This window comes from Phallusia mammillata, chromosome 6 (assembly GCF_965637545.1).
Source record: "Phallusia mammillata chromosome 6, kaPhaMamm4.hap1.1, whole genome shotgun sequence".
Classification (NCBI taxonomy): Eukaryota; Metazoa; Chordata; class Ascidiacea; order Phlebobranchia; family Ascidiidae; genus Phallusia; species Phallusia mammillata.
Genome location: NC_137257.1, coordinates 10,497,810 through 10,512,739, shown reverse-complemented (window position 1 = coordinate 10,512,739; position 14,930 = coordinate 10,497,810). Strand labels below are relative to the sequence as shown.

At 36.7% G+C, this 14,930-nt stretch overlaps 2 protein-coding genes across 2 annotated transcripts; both read left to right on the top strand.

The window, feature by feature from the left end:
• The first annotated feature begins 42 nt into the window (after positions 1–42).
• On the top strand, positions 43–4,719 carry LOC145233274 (uncharacterized). The gene is made up of 9 exons (XM_080097967.1): positions 43–158; positions 302–451; positions 692–811; positions 1,024–1,137; positions 2,073–2,158; positions 2,382–2,478; positions 2,615–2,720; positions 2,797–2,952; positions 4,089–4,719. The coding sequence occupies exons 1-9, from the start codon at positions 47–49 to the stop codon at positions 4,285–4,287; spliced, it is 1,140 nt and encodes a 379-aa protein (XP_079954093.1). The 5' UTR covers positions 43–46; the 3' UTR covers positions 4,288–4,719.
• A 2,933-nt stretch (positions 4,720–7,652) lies between these two features.
• LOC145234247 (uncharacterized) lies at positions 7,653–13,864 on the top strand. The gene is made up of 11 exons (XM_080098996.1): positions 7,653–7,725; positions 7,864–8,019; positions 8,484–8,609; positions 8,753–8,902; positions 9,143–9,262; positions 9,475–9,588; positions 10,525–10,610; positions 10,834–10,930; positions 11,067–11,172; positions 11,249–11,404; positions 13,316–13,864. The coding sequence occupies exons 1-11, from the start codon at positions 7,653–7,655 to the stop codon at positions 13,500–13,502; spliced, it is 1,371 nt and encodes a 456-aa protein (XP_079955122.1). The 3' UTR covers positions 13,503–13,864.
• Positions 13,865–14,930: the final 1,066 nt, after the last annotated feature.

Genomic DNA, 14,930 nt, shown 5'->3' with positions numbered 1-14,930 from the left:
CCAGGCGGGTCATGTATTTTTTTTTCACACAGGCGGTGGTGGGCCAATGGTTGTTTACCGAAGTCCGGATAAACGTACTAATCACTACAGCGGAGGAAACCGAAATGCTGTGAAAAGTGAATCTTGTTCAGCTGATGGGGATTCCTATTCATTTGAAAGTAGGTTGTCTTTTTAGTCGTTTTGTCACAATTGTATTTCGAAAATACTCTGTGTTGGCCTGTATTTTGTCAAGGCAAAATGAAAAACGCAAAATGAAAAAAAATCCAACAAATAGCACATCCTTAAATTGGGTTCCTTGCAGTGACATGCTCAACCCAGGGAGACTCGTCAACTCTGGTCACCCAGGTCAATTGTCCAGCTTATTGCAGAGGAGAAGCGGTGTACGGGTCAGAAATCTACAGCGACAAGTCATCTGTGTGCAGAGCTGCTGTGCATGCAGGAGTATTGCCAGGTCAGTCGCAATCAATAATAGAAATGTTAATTTTACCATGCAAACCTAAGCGACAAAGAATCATTAGTCAATTTTTTTCTCACTAACCTTTTCTTCGACGAGTTTATTATTGCCTCTTATTCACAAATTTGAAGTTTTTGAAACGTGCATTTTCTGATATAACTGATAAAACTAATGTGGAGTTTCAAGAGCGTCTGTAGTAAATATGTACACAAAAACACGATTTCATAAATCTTTTAGACAAAGGAGGAATGGTGATATTTTACACCACGTTGGGTCAAAGTTTATACAATGGATCCACTTCAAACGGCGTTGAAAGCAAATCGGGTTTAGCGTCAAAAGGCGCCTTTGCATTTACAAGTATGTTTCATGTCAAGGTTCTTTTAATCTTTTCTTTTAGCCTGCTGCGCTGTTATCCACTGTTAAGGAACACTTGTTGATGAAAGCACTTAATTTAAGTTAATATAAATAATGAATCCAAAATCAAATTAAATCTTGATTCAATGATTTTTAGGCCCAGTCGTTTGGAAGGGTTGATGCATTTTGGTATGAGATGTTTCGTTTTAATTTAGACATCAACGAATGTGTCAACAATGCCTGTGAACACGGAAGTACGTGTGTCGACGGGATAGCAGAATATTTCTGTGTGTGTTCCCCAGGATACTATGGAAAGTACTGTGAAAAAGGTAAGGTAACTGTTTTGAGCATTGCTGCCCCAAGATTTTATGACTTTATCTAATTGAATACTTTATGGAATAGGACTTTGTCTAAATGGAATAGGACTTTATTTTATATATAGAGTTTGTTTTACCAACTGATAATGAGTGACAGTACTTAAGACCTAAGACGTTATACCGAATCAGACAATCAACAAGCATTCGCAAATGACAAGGCGTAAGCTTAGCATCTAGCCTGCCGTTGATTTTGCACCCACGGCATAAGTTGTTTTAAGTCTCGTGCTCTGCCAACTGAGCCACGCATGCCTCATTTACGTATGTCCCACATGTCAGCTTCGCAGTAAGGAATCGTAAGATTCTGAGTTGATCCCAGTTATGGATTGATGTTTGTCTTTATCAATAATGAGCCATGGATATATTGGAAGTAATTTTCCAAAATGTTTTTGTCCTGTCTTCTATGTTAGATTGCTTTACTGGTAAATGACAACATAAAGTTAACGCTTCTATCAAATCCAATAGACATACTGATCTTTTTGATCTGTTAGTCAAGCCAAGTAACATACCGATTTTACGAGAAACTTAAAAATGTTTTTAACGATTTTTCTGCGGTTATTATATAAATATCAATGCAAGTGTGTCGCGAGTGTTGGCTATATAGATGACCTATACATATATTCCCTGCATTATTTTCGTTTTCATTATCACGTAGCCCACAGTTGTGTTTTGTTTTTGTCACATTGAAATACCCGTTTCAAGCAACCTTAGGCTTAGCCTCGATTGTCGCGTAATAAAGATTGTTCGTTAAGAAATTATTCACATTTTATTTAAATTTTTAGCCACACCCTAAAAACAAATCTTAACATTCAGCGACACATAAAACATGTAGCCAAAACGATAAAGCTTCTCGCTTGTCCCGAAGAACACACGTTTTTCTGTTGATTCAGGGTTTACTCATTGTTGGAATGGAAACTTGACTGGAAAATTTGTGATGAAATCTAGAGATGAAGTTGTTTGTAACAAAGGGTGGTTGGTAAGTAAATTGTGACCAGTTTTTTTTTACAAGCAGACATACGCAATGAACATAAATTAATAAACAATGACTTGGACACGACGTTTTATGGCTGTTGGGCATGAAGTCCAGCAACTAGCTGCTTATATAGAGTCAATATATGGAACAAACTTTGTCATGGCCATTTACTGAAACTTTTTATTTTTTCGGAATAAATGAAACCTTCATATCGCATATTCTGCAGGTGTTTCAACGTCGGTTTGACGGCAGTGTGGATTTTCAAGCTAACTGGTCAGACTACAGAAACGGGTTTGGAAGTTTAAATGGAGAGTTTTGGTGGGGTGAGTTCAAAATAAAAACAATTCATTGCTTAAAATATATGACTTGGTGTATCACTGTTACATCACAGATTATAAGAATATTTATAGTTGTTTATAGTAGCATGATTAAAAATATATTCTTATCAAAATGACATAGGACTGGAAAAAATGCACATCGCAACAAAACCATTTCAATGCAACCAATGTCGACTTCGTGTTGAACTCAAAGATATCGATAATGGAACAAGTTACGCCGAATACAGGTAAAAATAGCTACGAAACGCTTGTAGAAAACTGACCAATGTACAATGATAAACAACAAACAACTGAATTGTTTAGTCAACTTCGTGTGGGTCCGGAGAGCAGTAACTATCAACTGTGTGTGGGAGGACAATACAATGGAACTGCAGGTGACAGCATCATTACAAGTTTTCCCAACCACAATTCAAACGGAGTAGGGTTCAGCACCATAGATCGAGACAACGACAATTCCGGGTAAGTTTCCAACACACACAGTATACTCTGATGGATCAATAGATGTAATCAGCTGTTTTTAACTAATGACTTATTTATTCATTTGGCCTCCTGTAACAATTTGTTGTCGCAGGGAAAAGCGGATTTAATAGGTCACTTTAGTGAAAAACGTTTTATTAACGCTGACAATGTAAAATCTGAGCTTGGTTGTATCGCATGTGATTTTATCTAGAACGACATGATAGCATGCAAATCTTCCATGGTCTTAGAAATGACTTGATCTGCATTTTTTTGCATTACCGAAACAGCAACAAACGAAAAACAAGAATAGGCTGCTGCATTAATTCTTTTCAATAAAATCCAAATGTGGGAAACAAAGATCAGCTTAAAAGCCATGCCTTAACTCGGTGACCATTTGCACATCAATCCAGACCAAACCTGAATGTACACCCAACCTGAATGTACAAGCCCGAATCAGGCCCAAATGTTGGTTAAGATACGGCGAAAACAACCCCGCATACGAAATTAGGCCCGAAGATAGACAGTTTTATTAAAACTCAAGCCCAAAACCGATGCAAGTCCGAACTTACAACTATAACAAATACGACTGTTGTTTGCGAACTACCACTTAACATTGAAGGGATATGTAACCAGCAACCAAGACTTTTTAGCTATATTGTTGTGGTATTTTAAAACTGTTTTTTATTAAGAATCAAATAAGATGTCTATGCTACCAAACACAGGAAGTAACCACAGCGAAAAAGAACGAAAACAATAAGTGACGGTCACAAAAACCAACAAGCAAATAAAATTTCGCTACATTATAACTTATATTTAGAAAAGACTATGTACATAAAATAATTGGATTCAAAGTCATTTTTTTTCTCACTTTGTTTCTTTTTAAAAAGTTATCACAAGTTATTGTGTTACTACCAATTGGAGACTGCGCACTTTTATCGTCTTCAATCATGAAAATCGAAGACACATATCGCGTCGATAATTTCAAAAACTAAAGCAATTAAGTCATTGACCAGTCCAACAGACCAAAAACTCGCAATATTGGGCACTAAGTACTTATGTTGTAAATGCTGATTTACACCCAAAAGACGTAAAACTCATATCACGATGGCATTATGACTTTTTATAATGTATTTCAGATTGAATTGCGCTGATTTCGCGCGGCGAGAAGGTGGTTGGTGGTTTAACAGTTGTTCCTTTGCTGTTCCTAATGGGGCCTGGAATACTTATCCCGAATGTCCAAAGCCACTGCAATTTCCGTGTCATGCTCACTGGTTTACGTACAAAAACAGCATTAGACTAATCGGAACTGAACTGAAGTTTCGATGTGACATCTAAATGAGTGATCGGAAACCACCATTCCGTGATGAAGTCGTTACCGAACCGTAGACTATTTCAGTTTAAATGCTTTAGTGATTTATGTAGTATAGTTATTGCCGCGTTGGCGATTTCAAATATTTATATGAACTGCAATAATTGTATTGCCACGTTGGCGAGTCCAAATATATATGTGAACTGCAATGATTTTTACATTGATGAACATTTACTGTTTCTTTAAATCCTGTCTGCAAAAATTTTGTGTAATCACTTTCAAAGTGTTGTCGATGTAAATACCACAATAAAATTGCCACAATAAAATTATCACGGTAAAATTACTGCGATAAAACTGCTGCAAAAACAATGCAATTTCTAAATCTCATTTCTTAGCAATTAAGTTTTATACACGAAAACTTTGTCATGCGTGGCCACCTTAAGGATTTTTAAGTTTAGTCAGCTGATACTTTTAGGAAAAATATGTATGTTTTGAATTTGATCTTTAATTGTAGTATGATCAAATTACCTGATTTATTGCAGTTGTTAGTAATAAAACTTGGTTATAACACACTTGTCCAAGCGCATGTATGGTGCTGGATGGATATAAAATATTTGGTTTTATTGCAGTTTAATCAGATGACATCTCTTAGTCTCGTGTGACGAAAAATTCAAACAGGTAGTGCGTTAAAATGGCGTCGTTTTTGTCAAATTAAATCACCAGTTAGTTTATGCTACATCAGCAGTTAACTTCTTAGTGATGAAACGCACAATGTTTATAAAACGCTGGTGCCGGTTTGCATTGAAATTAATTTTGATTGACTGTACAATCAACAGATAAAAAACAGTAACTTTAAAGATTTTTTGTGTGCAACCACACTTAGCGTAAAACAATGTCCGATTGTCTAATTGGTTGACGAAATCACGTGAGTATTTACTTGAATACGATAGGTTCATTATTTGCGACATATGCTCCATGTTGATGTTGACATGTTGCAGTAGGAGAAAGAAAGTATTTCGGTACTGTTCTGTTGTTTATTTAATACCTATCGACAAATGATTGTGGCATGCTAATATGTAATGCAGTTCAAAAAGAGGTTAAAGCCAGAATGATTGCAAAAAAGAGCTGGTATGAACTAAGACTTTCTAGCCTACGCCTTGCCATATGGTTGTGAATGCTTGGTGACCGGCTGCCCAATCAAAAATTTAAGTCAGCGTATCTCCGGCCAACTGTTGATTTGACCAGTTTATGCCTGGATTATACCACACTCGGCCATGTGGTCCTAATTTGACGACTATCAGAGATAATTTAGGCGGTTTTAAGCTTGGTTTGTTAAGCGTGTCCACCTGAAGGATTTTTTAAGTATGGCCAGATTTATTGATTTTGGGGAAATATGCACGTTTTAAATTTTGTCTTAAATTTCAATAGTGTTCAATTTAACCTGCGTTTAAACTTGGTGTAGGTTTTGAAATGCTTGGCAAAATGCATATAATGCATATTAAAACAGCCTGGGTTCGTTTCAGTTTGATCATAGGACATCTCATAGTCTGCATGTGACAAAAAATAAAAATGTAGTGCGTCGTTTTTTGGTCAAATTAGGGACATGTAAAGGTTATCTTAATTTTAATGTATTTAAGTTTGGAACACCCAGGTGTTATCGTACTTGCACAGTGCATAATGCACGTGTGGGCCATCAAAAAGACGATGTCAAATTTCAGGGGTATAAACAAGTATCTGCCCCAATTTTATCCATGGACTATAACAACTGCCCATGTATGACTGATCGATAATTTATGGATAAATCAAACTTGCGGTAGTGATAAATTTCTGATTGGGTGATTCGGTATGGCGCCTTCAATGGGCCCTGGCGTACTGTGACTGATCATTACTAGTACGATTTAATATATGCTCCTAACAAACGCGGGCTTAAGTATCTTAAGAAAATCGGGCTAGATTCGGGCCTGACTTTTTTTAAAAATAAATTAATCTAGCTGAGTATAGCCAGTGCCTGGACCCGACCTGACGTCAAACAGCTCAAAAATGCCTTGTTCAAGACCAATTGTCTATTACAGTATTGTGTGTTGTGTTTGTTGTCTTGGTCTTTTGTCAAGCTTCAGCGGATACGCTTGCCAATTAAACGTTTGGGCCTTAACAGGCTTTAAAAAAACGATTCTGGTTCGGGCCGGGTTTCGGGCTTGTACGTTCGGGTTCGGGCTGGAATTTCAGGCCCGTTTACAACTCTGCACTGACATAACACGAGCTGGCGAAGGTCGGCTTCCGTTTTTCACTACCCTGGCGCGTTGCTGCCAACCCGCCAATAAAAAATAACAGATTAAGTTAAAACACCGAACCAACTGGCAGTTTTAAGGTGCCAAGCTCCAATGCATGTTGGGGAATTTCCTGCAATGTGGCCATCCGTTTGAAAAAAATTGGAAACCTCTTCTTTGCGCAAAAAAAAACACAGCAATTGTTGCACAACTGTAATGCATTTTGTCTTAAATTTTATGCCGCAGACTGCATTTCAGTTTATTTGCACCCAGTCTACTTAACTGGGCAATTTTAATGCAACAAACAGGATCGCTGTTAAGCATAAATTGGCGAAAACAGCTATTATTCAGATAAAATTTTCTTGCTGTACAAAAGGGGTAAATAACTATTATTTGGTAACACAAGCTTTCGTTTCCTTAAAGAAATAATACTAAATATATGTGTAAAAATAATACGAACATTTTGAGAATCGCTGATTTAGGGGGGCACACTTGTTCCGTCAACTTTAATTAGATCCGCCCATAATTGAAAGACATGCGACCTTCCAGTCGTCAAAGCTACTACCTTGGGCATTGTATCAACTGTTAAGTCATTATATTTTGCCAACAAACTTTGTTAGTTGTGTTTCGGCTAGTTGTGTGAATAATCCAATGCTATCCATAATTAAACCTCTTGTCTTATCGCTTTGAATATTGCATTTGTTATCACAGAAATTAACAATTCCAAACAAATATTTGACAAATGCTTATATTGCAAACCTGGTGTGATTCGGTAGACTCAATTAACCCACAATTAATCCTTTATATTTTCATGTTTGAACCGACGCGACATACAGAGAACAAGACAGCATCCCGTGTTTTATCAGAATATTTCTTATGGATTATCTGCGTAATTCGCACGTCCGATAAAGGACTCCGAAACATGGATGCGTAATAGACCCAATAAATAATCAGGAGTGATTGCTGCAGAAAAAGCACTGGGCCCAGTAGCAAAGACTGTTTTTTGTAGACAAGAGGTTACACTAAGAAACGATATCTTTGGAGGTATGCATATAGTCTAAGTAAGGTTTCAGAATGCATTGATATTGCTTTAACATACCAACATTCTTGATCAAAACAGGAAAATGTTGATAAAAAATAAACGGGTTGTTTTGGTTATCGTTTTGATGCTGCTACGAAACAGCAAAGGATTCGGAGGTGCGTGAAATGGATTTAAAAATAACCTTAAATCCTTGGTGTTGTGTTCATCAGCAAAACAGTTGTTGCATAATTTATCATCAAGTAGTCAAAACAATGGTTTTCATTTAAAAAAAAACTACACAAATTTCTTTACAGTGACTTGCGATACGCAGTTTTCCAATCTGGAACATTCCATCACCTATGTTCTCTGCCCAGCCGATTGTTGGAGACAATACTCGAACCTATGCGGCGACAGGATTTATTCCAGGGGTCCAATATGTCTCGCTGCAATGCAGGATCAATGGATTGATGGTATAAATATAGGTTTTGTTCCAAAGCAAAAAGCTTAATTTTAATTAGCATAACCCGTTAGATTTTCATAAAGATGTATTTTATGTTGTTAATAAAATAGCCCCAATTGGAGTACCGTTGAATGGCTACGCTAGCCAATACGGCATGTCTCTTGTCACTTGCACTGATGAGACCTTATAATTTGAAACAGTGTACATCACACTAACTGTAGCACAAACACTGTTTCGAAAGTGTCAATTACAAATTTAGACTGCCTACGCTGTTGTAGCCAAGAACATCATGTTTGTATTTGTTTATTTGTTTTGTTGTTGAAAGAGTAAGTAAAAAAACATATGTCATTGCTATTAACCGTCAGTGTCCTAGCGGTTTAAATAATAAAAAAAACGCCATGAGATGTGTGTGAAAACTACTGTACGTATCTGATTTGTAAACTTTCGTTTTATAAGTATTTTTTTTTCACACAGGCGGCGGTGGGCCAATGGTTGTTTACCGAAGTCCGGATAAACGTACTAATCGCTACAGCGGAGGAAACCGAAATGCTGTGAAAAGTGAATCTTGTTCAGCTGATGGGGATTCCTATTCATTTGAAAGTAGGTTGTCTTTTTAGTCGTTTTGTCACAATTGTATTTCGAAAATACTCTGTTTTGGCCTGTATTTTGTCAAGGCAAAATGAAAAACGCAAAATGAAAAAAAATCCAACAAATAACACATCCTTAAATTGGGTTCCTTGCAGTGACATGCTCAACCCAGGGAGACTCGTCAACTCTGGTCACCCAGGTCAATTGTCCAGCTTATTGCAGAGGAGAAGCGGTGTACGGGTCAGAAATCTACAGCGACAAGTCATCTGTGTGCAGAGCTGCTGTGCATGCAGGAGTATTGCCAGGTCAGTCGCAATCAATAATAGAAATGTTAATTTTACCATGCAAACCTAAGCGACAAAGAATCATTAGTCAATTTTTTTCTCACTAACCTTTTCTTCGACGAGTTTATTATTGCCTCTTATTCACAAATTTGAAGTTTTTGAAACGTGCATTTTCTGATATAACTGATAAAACTAATGTGGAGTTTCAAGAGCGTCTGTAGTAAATATGGACACATAAACACGATTTTATAAATCTTTTAGACAAAGGAGGAATGGTGATATTTTACACCACGTTGGGTCAAAGTTTATACAATGGATCCACTTCAAACGGCGTTGAAAGCAAATCGGGTTTAGCGTCAAAAGGCGCCTTTGCATTTACAAGTATGTTTCATGTCAAGGTTCTTTTAATCTTTTCTTTTAGTCTGCTGCGCTGTTATCCACTGTTAAGGAACACTTGTTGATGAAAGCACTTAAGTCAAGTTAATATAAATAATGAATCCAAAATCAAATTAAATCTTGATTCAATGATTTTTAGCCCCAGTCGTTTGGAAGGGTTGATGCATTTTCGTATGAGATGTTTCGTTTTAATTTAGACATCAACGAATGTGTCAACAATGCCTGTGAACACGGAAGTACGTGTGTCGACGGGATAGCAGAATATTTCTGTGTGTGTTCCCCAGGATACTATGGAAAGTACTGTGAAAAAGGTAAGGTAACTGTTTTGAGCATTGCTGCCCCAAGATTTTATGACTTTATCTAATTGAATTCTTTATGGAATAGGACTTTGTCTAAATGGAATAGGACTTTATTTTATATATAGAGTTTGTTTTACCAACTGATAATGAGTGACAGTACTTAAGACCTAAGACGTTATACCGAATCAGACAATCAACAAGCATTCGCAAATGACAAGGCGTAAGCTTAGCATCTAGCCTGCCGTTGATTTTGCACCCACGGCATAAGTTGTTTTAAGTCTCGCGCTCTGCCAACTGAGCCACGCATGCCTCATTTACGTATGTCCCACATGTCAGCTTCGCAGTAAGGGATCGTACGATTCTGGGTTGATCCCAGTTATGGATTGATGTTTGTCTTTATCAATAATGAGCCATGGATATATTGGAAGTAATTTTCCAAAATGTTTTTGTCCTGTCTTCTATGTTAGATTGCTTTACTGGTAAATGACAACATAAAGTTAACGCTTCTATCAAATCCAATAGACATACTGATTTTTTTGATCTGTTAGTCAAGCCAAGTAACATACCGATTTTACGTGAAACTTAAAAATGTTTTTTAACGATTTTTCTGCGGTTATTATATAAATATCAATGCAAGTGTGTCGCGAGTGTTGGCTATATAGATGACCTATACATATATTCCCTGCATTATTTTCGTTTTCATTATCACGTAGCCCACAGTTGTGTTTTGTTTTTGTCACATTGAAATACCCGTTTCAAGCAACCTTAGGCTTAGCCTCGATTGTCGCGTAATAAAGATTGTTCGTTAAGAAATTATTCACATTTTATTTAAATTTTTAGCCACACCCTAAAAACAAATCTTAACATTCAGCGACACATAAAACATGTAGCCAAAACGATAAAGCTTCTCGCTTGTCCCGAAGAACACACGTTTTTCTGTTGATTCAGGGTTTACTCATTGTTGGAATGGAAACTTGACTGGAAAATTTGTGATGAAATCTAGAGATGAAGTTGTTTGTAACAAAGGGTGGTTGGTAAGTAAATTGTGACCAGTTTTTTTTTACAAGCAGACATACGCAATGAACATAAATTAATAAACAATGACTTGGACACGACGTTTTATGGCTGTTGGGCATGAAGTCCAGCAACTAGCTGCTTATATAGAGTCAATATATGGAACAAACTTTGTCATGGCCATTTACTGAAACTTTTTATTTTTTCGGAAAAAATGAAACCTTCATATCGCATATTCTGCAGGTGTTTCAACGTCGGTTTGACGGCAGTGTGGATTTTCAAGCTAACTGGTCAGACTACAGAAACGGGTTTGGAAGTTTAAATGGAGAGTTTTGGTGGGGTGAGTTCAAAATAAAAACAATTCATTGCTTAAAATATATGACTTGGTGTATCACTGTTACATCACAGATTATAAGAATATTTATAGTTGTTTATAGTAGCATGATTAAAAATATATTCTTATCAAAACGACATAGGACTGGAAAAAATGCACATCGCAACAAAACCATTTCAATGCAACCAATGTCGACTTCGTGTTGAACTCAAAGATATCGATAATGGAACAAGTTACGCCGAATACAGGTAAAAATAGCTACGAAACGCTTGTAAAAAACTGACCAATGTACAATGATAAACAACAAACAACTGAATTGTTTAGTCAACTTTGTGTGGGTCCGGAGAGCAGTAACTATCAACTGTGTGTGGGAGGACAATACAATGGAACTGCAGGTGACAGCATCATTACAAGTTTTCCCAACCACAATTCAAACGGAGTAGGGTTCAGCACCATAGATCGAGACAACGACAATTCCGGGTAAGTTTCCAACACACACAGTATACTCTGATGGATCAATAGATGTAATCAGCTGTTTTTAACTGATGACTTATTTATTCATTTGGCCTCCTGTAACAATTTGTTGTCGCAGGGAAAAGCGGATTTAATAGGTCACTTTAGTGAAAAACGTTTTATTAACGCTGACAATGTAAAATCTGAGCTTGGTTGTATCGCATGTGATTTTATCTAGAACGGCATGATAGCATGCAAATCTTCCATGGTCTGAGAAATGACTTGATCTGCATTTTTTTGCATTACCGAAACAGCAACAAACGAAAAACAAGAATAGGCTGCTGCATTAATTCTTTTCAATAAAATCCAAATGTGGGAAACAAAGATCAGCTTAAAAGCCATGCCTTAACTCGGTGACCATTTGCACATCAATCCAGACCAAACCTGAATGTACACCCAACCTGAATGTACAAGCCCGAATCAGGCCCAAATGTTGGTTAAGATGCGGCGAAAACAACCCCGCATACGAAATTAGGCCCGAAGATAGACAGTTTTATTAAAACTCAAGCCCAAAACCGATGCAAGTCCGAACTTACAACTATAACAAATACGACTGTTGTTTGCGAACTACCACTTAACATTGAAGGGATATCTAACCAGCAACCAAGACTTTTTAGCTATATTGTTGTGGTATTTTAAAACGGTTTTTATTAAGAATCAAATAAGATGTCTATGCTACCAAACACAGGAAGTAAAAAGGGACAACACAAGCTTTATGTAAGGGGCAGCTAAAAAAATCTTATAAATAGTGAGGAAGCCTTTGCACTGAAGAGTGAAGAGTACAGATAAAACATGGAAATCACAAACTTGTTAATCGCGTATTTCGTTTAATTGCATGAGATCGCGAAGCCTATGACTTCCTGCCCTAATATTTCCATAGATTTTCACCGAGATATGCGATGTTTTTGCTAAAAGGACAGTGTGTGTAAAATGTTTATATTTGTGTACCATGTCGTAGTGTGTGAGTGTGCGATGTTATATATTAAAAAACACGTCACAGATTACATCATATCACCACAGTTAGAGATGTTACGTCACTTTCTGTCTGTGTTCTATACTTTAGTTTGCTTCTGAGAAAATAATTTTGCTCACTCTTGATTACATAAAACACACAAAAAGCGTCTATCATCGTCATAGTTACTTTGTTTTACACAACTTAAGTGTTATTTTGCAATCGCCTTTAGAAGTAAACGGGAGGGGATGGAAAGCATGAACTAAGTAAGAGTTTGTCAGAAAATCTCTGAAGAAGTTTGCTGGGGATGGCACTTTTGCTAACTACGTGACGCCAGCTTTGCGTAATTCAGTTAAGCTTGGCATACTGTAATTAGCCAAGTTTGTAACCGCATGGTTAATACTACAACAGTAATTTATTTATTTATCAAAGTAAGACTGCTGTATATCTGTGTCAAAGTTGTAAAAGGGGCTGAAATTGAAGTCCAAACCCGGCCTGAACCCGAAAGTACAAGCCCGAAACCTAGCCCGAACCCGAATAGTTTTTGATGAGTCTGTTTGAGCCCGAAATTTTGAATGACAGGCCTATACATTGAAGCCTCAGGAAAGACCAAGGCAACAAACACAATAGACAATAGTAGACAGGCACGACTTACAACTCTGAGCTGTGTGGGCTTAGATTGTTGATGAACTTATACAATTAAATTTACAAAATTTTGTTTGTAAAATGCCCAGTGACATTATATTCAACTAATATTTTTCTCTACTGTTCCGTGTGCATCAATTTAAAACCACATTTACATCTTCAGTTCAGATATTCTACATGTTATTTTTAAATGAAAGTTGATGAGATTGCAAAACACTTTATTTTTTAGCTACACAGTGGTGCATTCCCAATAAATATGTTTATAACTGCGGCATTTTTAGAGTCCATTGCGCTGAACCCTGGCGTGGATCGGGAGGCTGGTGGTTTCATGGATGCTCTCTAGCTGTTCCCAACGGTGTCTGGAATCCTGTTTCCACTTCATGTCCCAAATGTCATATTTACTGGACAACGTGGAAAGATGGAAAAAAACTGAGAGGCACTGAACTAAAGTTACGATGCAAACCTTAAAAAGAAGCTTATGACATAAATACTATAGCACGAATTGGAATTCAATTGGCTATCACCGTTCTTTCAATGTTACAAAATACATTTTCTTGTAAATATGCTTTTCGTTGACTGAAATGTAAACACTCAAGCTAATTTTCAAAAGCGTTGTACAAAAACTGAGACATGTCGTAATCTGCACCACGAGAAAGCTGCATCGAAAGCATCGAAAACAAACTTGCATTCTTGTTTATTGAAGTTGTTAAATAAATCTGCAATGTTTTTGTCGCTAACTTGCTAACTAAACCTACATATTGTTCAATCCTCCACAGTCAAACTTAAGTTTTTTTAATACTTTTTGGCTATAGGAGGAAAATTGAAATAAACATCCGAATTTCACGTCTGGTAAATAAATAACGTAGTTGTGCTGTTGCCTAAACACAGTTGTTTGAGAGTTGCAAGACGTGCAGGATATTTCTGGCCGTCTTAATACCGGTTCAACAGTATAGCCTTATAGCACAGTAAAATGAAGTAAAATGCAGTGGCGGCTCGTGCCTACAATTTCTGGGGGTGCTGCTCCAATTTTTAGCCTTTATTGGACAAATATAAGTTGCCAATAGAGAGAAAAGCCACATTTCTAGTTTTCTAGTCATTGTTTGTGTAGAAAAACAAGTAATACAAATCTTAATTAGCAACTCCATTGTGACGTAATGGTTGTTACGCAATAATGTACACGGGTGTAAACAGCAGACGGTATCATTGGGGAATTTCGTTTACTTGCACAGCGACGGGCCGAACTCAATAACATGCAGTAATAATGTGGCACAAAAACACACGTGACACAGTCTCGAAACAAAGCGGTTGTAAATACGGTAAAACACAACAACAGTATAAAGAAAATTTTTTTTAATACATGAGTCGAAAAAGGTCGAAGTATTTCAATTGGACAACATTTAAGTAAAACTGGTTATAACAATGACTACTAACTAACACACTTGCTATTCAGTCATTAATATGGTCATGTATCATTTAAGTAACTTATAGCCACAGTCAGCATTTTCAACATATTCCATTACACGTCACAGATTGTAATTGCCACACAAAAAAATAGCCATAAAGCTTTTTATTTGTATCATAATTGACAAATTCAACAACCACATTACATTTGTGTCAGAACTTGTTTATTCAACATATTTTCTTAATTTTTGTGTACAACTAATAATTGTTTGTAAGTTTCTTAACTGCTAAACTTGCTGCTTTATTTGGTGGCAAATAGCTTATAATTCCTTTTTTGAAGTACAAAACTCTGCAAGCTTTGAAAATTACAACACTCTCACTTGAAAAACATATTATTAAACCTTTTGCTTTCATTTTACAACCAACCTGAATCATAAAGCTATAGTTTAAGCAAAATAATTGATAGCTTCTTCCTTGATTTCCAAATGACAACCA